Source organism: Nannobrachium achirus, assembly GCF_963921795.1.
Source record: "Nannobrachium achirus genome assembly, chromosome: 5".
NCBI lineage: Eukaryota > Metazoa > Chordata > Actinopteri > Myctophiformes > Myctophidae > Nannobrachium > Nannobrachium achirus.
The window spans coordinates 46,459,437-46,466,963 of NC_137814.1; the positions used below are offsets into that span (position 1 = coordinate 46,459,437).

General features: G+C 43.1%; 1 protein-coding gene across 1 annotated transcript; it reads right to left on the reverse strand.

Moving 5' to 3' along the window:
* Positions 1 to 35: 35 nt before the first annotated feature.
* LOC308285124 (ZZ-type zinc finger-containing protein 3-like) lies at positions 36 to 7,019 on the reverse strand (the record flags this gene model as incomplete). Its single annotated transcript, XM_080725842.1, has 2 exons — positions 6,964 to 7,019; positions 36 to 1,528 (listed from the first exon to the last, which is right to left on the reverse strand). A coding segment is annotated over exon 2 (1,431 nt), but the record flags the coding sequence as incomplete, so codon positions are not given.
* Positions 7,020 to 7,527: the final 508 nt, after the last annotated feature.

Consider the following 7,527-nt stretch of genomic DNA (forward strand, 5'->3'; position numbering starts at 1 on the left):
TCCGCCTCTCCCACCACCACTGTGGCTACCTCCTCCTCCGCCGCCACCACCACCTCCCCCGCCACCACCTCCGCCCCCTCTTCCCTCAGGGGCCCGTTGTCTCTGGGAGGTGAGGTGGGTTTCGGGGAGGGGGTTTTACCACTGCAGGCGGCCCTCCTGGGTGAAGTCCGCAGGGTGTATCTGTGTTCGTGGGGCTCTGTGAAAGAAGGGGGTGTGCTGGATGCTGAGGGGTTGCATCCTGGCTCGGTAGGGGAGTGGGTTGCTTCTAGCGGGGGTGTTGTTTCTCCTGAGTTGCTGTTGTTGATTGGGATATTGTTTATGTTGTTAACAGAGGTGGGGGAGGGGGAAGGGGGGTAGGAGGTAGGCTCAGTGGGTTCCTGCTCTGGCGTAAGAGGCTGGCCATTTGTCCCGCCCTCCTTCTCCTTCCCCTCCTCCTCCTCTGTCTCCGTCACCTGTTCCTCGTGGGCCAGGCACAGGGACCCACCAACAATGTCCACCTCCATCGCCTCCATCTCCTGCTCCTTGGCCACCACAAGCTCAGGGAGAGGCTCCGGGAGAGCAGCCTCAGGTGTGGCACCAGCAGGCGATGCTGGCGACTCCCCTGAGCCGCTGACCTCTGTCTGCCCAGGGACAGAGTTTCTACAAGGCACGATGGGGTCAGGGGATGAGGACGCCCCCACCTGGCTACCATTGAGCAATGAAGGGCTATTGGTGACAGAAGCGGGATTTGCACAAGGCTCTCCGGTGGGCGCACATAGCTGTAGTTCCTCTGCTGTCATTTCTCTGAGTCCATTAGAGGCCTTGTGAGGGTTCGGGGGATCAGCGGAATTGTCACACTTTATATGACATTCCTCTGTCTTACCCTCCACTGCCAGTCTGGCCTCAACTTCCTCTTTACAGAGTATTGGTGAAGCAGGGGTGGAGTTAGTAGAGTTCTGGTCAGCCAAATCCTCCTTGTTGTTATCCTCTGTGGGCTCTGGCACACACACAGGGCTCTCTGACTTTGCAGGCTGCTGCGGGTCCTCCTCGGGTCCCTGAGACTCTCCAGAGCGGGAGCACCGCTTGGCCCTTTTGAGCTGAGGAGAGGCATCCCGTGTCCCCTTTCCCTTCTCACAGTTTTCAGACTTCTCTGGGCCACTGTCCTTTTCTGAGCAGGACACACCTCGCTTCCTGGAGCTGGCCCATTGCTCCCCCTCAGGCAGAGGTGCCTTACAGTCAGCTACCTTAACCTGCGATGAGGTCTGCTGCTGTGCGTCCTGCTTAGAGTCGTGCTTGGTGTCTTGCTTGACGTCCTGTTTTGCGTCCTGCTTCTTCTTAGGCGAGCGGGCCCTGGGCAGCGGAGACACAGAGGTCTCCTCTGGCTGGGCAATGCTGCGGTTCCTGAGGGTTCGACCACAAAAGTTCTCGTCCAATCCATTGATCCCCACTGATGACCGTGTGACGCGCGAGGAACGGGACGCGGCCATACTACGGCGGGTGCCTACAGTCTCATCCTGGTGCTCTCTCCTCTGCTGCAGAATGTGGGCACCTGGAAATGAAAGAGACATAAAGATCATTAGGCCTTGCAATGATTAAATACTGTGGTCTTGCCAAGATGAAGGCTCCAATTCCCACTGGAGCCTCCTACACTAAAAATGTATGCAGTGAAGCCGTTTTGTGTCAAAGTGTCAACCAAATACAAATTTTAAAAACAACTTGGATCATTTGACTTGATTAAAAACATCTGTGTAACTAAGCAGCAACAACTGTCCACTGGTCAAATAAAAAGGTTTCAGCATGTCTGTACAAAGAAAACAAGTTCAATATTATGTGAAGTTCCACCAACAGATGATTTCATGGGACAAATACAGTCAATGCTTTGGTCGATCCTAAATGCTAACCTGGGACTTTTTTTTTTTAATTTGACAGAGCTTCGAAGAGGACATGCAATTAGTACATCAAGGACAGGTGGTTACTTAATCAAAATGAACAGAAACACCCTGAAAATACTTTTTCAAAGATCGGATGTTCATTAATAGCCTAAATCAATATAAGAAATAACTAAATAAGTCTGGTCACAAATGTGCTACAACTACACCACAACCAAAGACAAATAAGCTGCATGATGTCAAATAGAATGGACATCCAAAATGATGTAACCGTTATGACAATATTTTAAGCATTGGTTATTACTGGTTAATAATTTCCAGCAAAAAACGAAACAAAACAGCTGGCTTCCCCGTTTAATGGTTTGTTAACTGGCATCTACAATGACATAAGTAAATGCAGACATCCTGTTGTCATAAAAAACAAACTAATCTGCTTATCACTGTTTAACAGTTGGGTTGGCCAATGGGCCTACAGATGGTATCAGAATGTACTGTAGGCTGTAAGAATCTGGACTTGAAGGGCCTAAATTCTTAAACCAGAATGTAGACTCAGGATTGTCAGGATTTCAGGTGGTTGCACACTGCTGCGTTTTCTTTTCTTTTTTATTGCGTTTTGGAAATCCGGCCAAGGGGGAGATGGGGGGGGGGGGGGGGGAGAGAGAGAGAGAGAGAGAGAGAGAGAGAGAGAGAGAGAGCAAGGGACCCAGTGGCGATAGTTGCAAAAATCTGAAGAAAATAACAAATCAACCCTGGTATGATTGATATAACGTGAGGTTGATTTTTTTATTTACGTGCTCCGAAATTCACTACGATATTCGTCCGAAAAAACGCAGCAGTGTGCAACGACCTTTAGTCTAATTTCCTGACATGTTTTCCACAACATTAAAGAATTATTTAACTGCTGTCCTCAACAATATAAGATCTGCTAAACAATTCTTTAGGACAGACGCTATACCAATTAGCATAGTGGACTAGTGCCCTTTTACATTCATTCGCAACCTAATCAGTGGTCCTATATCTGTCACAAGCTATTTAAAATCTCTCTGGAGCAATTACTCCATTTTCCTGACATTGTAAAAAATACAGCTGCATAAAAGCCTGAGCCTTGGCTGGCTAGAATACGTTTAACATCCCTGTTGTGACCCTACGGTAATAGTCACCTGGAAGAAGTGCTACCATATGCATATCACATTCACACCCCAATAAAGATTCAAGCTGAGAAAGCGAATGTGATTTGACCATGCATAAAATATGAGAGAAAGAAAAACAGAATGAGTAGACGGGGGGGGGGGGGGGGGGGGGGGGGGGGGCGGGTTATTCAGAGTGAGCGCTCATCCTCAACGTGTCAAAAATAATTAGGCCTGCTCTTCAGAACTTGCATGAGAATGGTTGGTCATGGTTTACAGTTTAGCCATGAAAAGTAATGAAAATAATAACTCCTCGCGAAACATAAGTAAACTGTGGTGGGATGGTTTCACCCAACAGGATTTGTAAAGAGAGACAGATTAACCTCATGTCTTTCTCATAACAACTGGCATTGGTTCACCTGCTGGAGTGTGTGCTTCATTATATTTCAAAATAGCAGCTTGTATGCCAGCCTGTGTCTGCTAGAGATATGCCAATTATTTATCCAAGTCTGAATCCACCTTTTTAGAGGATCATTGGCCGCACCAAATGAAACTATACTGTATTTGTACATAAATATTTACCCAGACACCAACCAAAACACTAAAATAAACTTGTATATTATTTACTAGTTTGAACACCTTGGATCCCACTGTGGTTTAAAAGGACCCCAATGTAAACAAGCCATTGTGCTTTCTTGGGTTTAAATCCTATTAGTAGACCTTGTATCTGAACTGTACTGTGCTGTCCTGTTTGATTGATTGAAGAATTTATTAGAAGCTTAGGTTGCATAGGATAAAGTAGAGTTTCATGACGGTACAAATCACTGTCAACTAAAAGGAGATCCTAGTAAGCTTTTCGGCTTATTTACACCGGAACCACTGTACATATAACATTGAAAGACAGACGGATAGAACACAGTACTTTGCATAGGATAACATCAATTACAAATGCAGAAAAGTAATTTGCTTTTCCATTCAATCAATCAGAATATATATATATATATATATATATATATATATATATATATATATATATATATATAATTATTATTATATTTTTTTCATGCATGGGGGCATTATAATGCGGAGTCTCGGAGAGGAGGCAATAACTTAAACCACAAACAAATTAAAGCCCAAATAAGCAACCAATCATTGCATGAGTGAATAAACCCTGCTAGGTGGAACTACGTTTTCCAATAAAGCAACTTCCTGTTCTCAGACGCGCGTGCAGCGTATGTAGTAGTGAACTTGTGTTGACACGTGTTGGGCACACTATCCTGAAGCATGTTTGAACCAAAAGACATCAAGCACAACAACATAAGTGGTTTTATGATGACCATGAAAGCAACAACACCCAGTGGTTTGCTTTGCTGCATATGAAAGTCTATATAATACGTCAAGCGACCTTGCACTGTGTGGCAGTGTGCTAAACACTTACTTTTAACCAGACGATTAATAGTGGAGATCTTGCACTTCCAAGACCGAGTACATCTATATGGGGAGATGTAGTTAAACACAATTTTGGGCCTAGTGGCAAGACCAGATCCCCGAATTGTGTTAAAAACACAGGTGAGAAAAGCAGCTGCCCAGAGAGCGGCGACCAAAAATTAAAAACAAACTAAATATAGTATTACTTTGAAGTCTGGCTAAATATATGACGAGATGTTCCTAATTCATGTCATGTTACTTAATTGTAGTAGGTGTCCAGGGACCCCCAGGGTCCCTAAACTCCTTGAGGGAGTTCCAGGGAGTCCCCAGCTAAAGGTCCCTAAACTCCTTGAGGGAGTTCCAGGGAGTCCCCAGCTAAATGATAGTCAGGAACCAAATGGACCCTTATGGGTTTTGATTGATTGATTGATTGATTGATTGATTGATTGATTGAAGAGTTTATTAGCAGTTTGCAATAGAAAAGAGTACAGTTTCATGACAGCACAAATCACTGGTACAAGGTCAACTTAAGAGATCCTAGTAAGCTTTATGGCTTATTTACACACGAACCACTTTATGTAACTCATATAACATTGAAAGACAGACCCTGCTCTGTAACTCAAGAGTTACAAATGGAACCTAATGGACCTGCATTTGTACACTCTCAAAGTTAAATTAACATTGATTTTACAATATAGATTGGGGTCTCTCAGAGATATAAATGCTATTAAATGGGGGCCCGTACTCGTAGTAGCCTAATGCGTGTCAAACTATTGGGGGTCCTTTTAAATGGGTTGAGAATCACTGTTAGACTAAAGCCGTTAAATGGGGGTCCCTGTCATATCTTTTCAAATGGGGGTCCGCGGGCAAATAAGTGTCAATTTGGGGGTCCTTGACATGAAAAAGTTTGAGAACTACTGTCTGTAGAGCACTGGAAGAGATAAACAAACACAAGCGCAACATGCCTAAGCTAACTGTTAGCACGATCACATCACAACCAACTTCGGGAATAGCATTGACCTAGCTAGCTAACGTGCTGCTAGTTAGCGTGCTAACTTTAGCAACTAGCCAACAGTGGTGGGAAAAGTACTCACATTTTTTACTTGAGTAAATGTATTAATGTTATACTGCGATGTACAAATACTCCGTTACAAGTAACTGTATTTACTCGAGTAAAAGTACAAAAGTATAGGCATCACAATGTACTTCTTAAAATACCAAAAGTATAAAGTAGTCCTTATGATTATACAGAATGTCCCGTTTCAAGTTTTCAAAATACAAATATTTAGAAAATAGCAGCTACAAGCTCACAATTTGAGCTTAATTGTAGATCAGCTATTCTCAAATGGCCAAAAATGTATACAGATTTTACAGTTATTTGTTTTATGTTTAGTAAAAGTAATTAAGATCTACAAAGTAAATAGTTACTTACTAGTAACTAAAGTTGTCATATAAATGTAGTGGAGTAAAAGTTTAATATTAGCCTCTGAGTCTGAGATGTAGTGGAGTAGAAATAAAAGTATTGGAAATTGGAAATACTCAAGTAAAGTACAAATACCTCAAAACTGTACTTTAAGTACAGTACTTGAGTAAATGTACAGTACTTAGTTACTTTACACCACTGCTAGCCAGTCTGAATGGCTAAAAGACACACAGTTTACGTTCACGCTGTTGCACGAGAGGCGCGTTTTGGAATATCGTAAATTCCCATGTCTATAATGACACAACATTTAGTCATTTAAACTGATACAATGATCTCGTTTGGAAACTTTGGTTGTTTCACCCATAAATGACCAACTAGCTGAGTTGATTAGCATATAGCTGGCGTAGGCTACAATACTTATTATAAATAAAGGCTCACCGCCTCGTCGCACGAGCCTTTAAAAATGACGCGATTTCCGAAGAAATGACGCACTTTCACCTAGTAAAAGTGAAAGCGTAGAAGCTAATAGTAGCGTAGACGACACTTTTCCAGTTGAATACGACATAATTTGTGTGCAAAATAAGGACACGATCCCCCCAACGAAGTAACATTATACGTTCCAATTAAGCATGCACGTTATTTTAGTATATAATTATGGAGTGCAACCTAGTTAGCTGCACAAATACTATTTACGTTACAGATAAAAAACAAACTAAAGTAACATGGATAACGTCTAAATGTTATTACTCGCAGGTGTGTTTGGTGTGGCTAACATCTAAATGAACCACAAGTTAGCAGCTAGGTTAGGTAGCATTAGCCTCCTGCGGTTAGCTGTTAGCGGCTAACTATCCGTTGTGTGCGGACAGTTAGCTAGTTAGCTCGCTGCTACAGTTAGCCGCTACAGCTAACCGCAGGAGGCTAATGCTACCTAGCCGATTGTTCCGTGCACAACTTTGCCGACGGATCTTGCGTGCTGCTGATAATAAATGGGCGACCGCACACCTCGCCGCTACACAAATAGCGCGACGGTTTAATCGTTGGCTATATTATATACACAGTTAACCGAATGTTCTTACTTCAAATTTAGCTGTTTGAAGCTCGAGAATAACACACATACCTCACTTCCGTACATTTGCTGCACATTCGGCAGCAGCCATGTTTTTTCAACCCCAGTCAACTAGTCGGGTGTGTGTGCGCGAGTGTGTGTGTACACGATATCCCCCGCGCTCATCAAAACGCAACACTACTGTACATATTTCTCTGCCAAGGGTGTATTGCAGTGTTTCTCAAACAAACTTTTACATTTCATAGGTCTCCCCTTAACTCTGGCAATTGAACCAAAGGGACATATGGTTCCATTTGTATACTGTCAAGAGTTAAGACTTGTATGGGTAAATTTAGACCCCCATAAAGGAACCCAGTCCCTGGAATCCACTTTGAGAACCACTGGTGTATTGTGTCAGAGACCTGTAGAGGTCATGCAATTCAGGCCATTGTTACAGTTTATATTCACTTTATAAACTTGGTAGAATTTGATTAAAATGAGCTTTCATGACTGAATACACCCCCACCCAAACATACAATCGCACCCAGATGTGCAGTAGCACTACATACTGTACAGTAGGATATAGCATTACCATAATAGTCAGTGAGTGGGTCAGAAGACTCAGAACAATCAAAA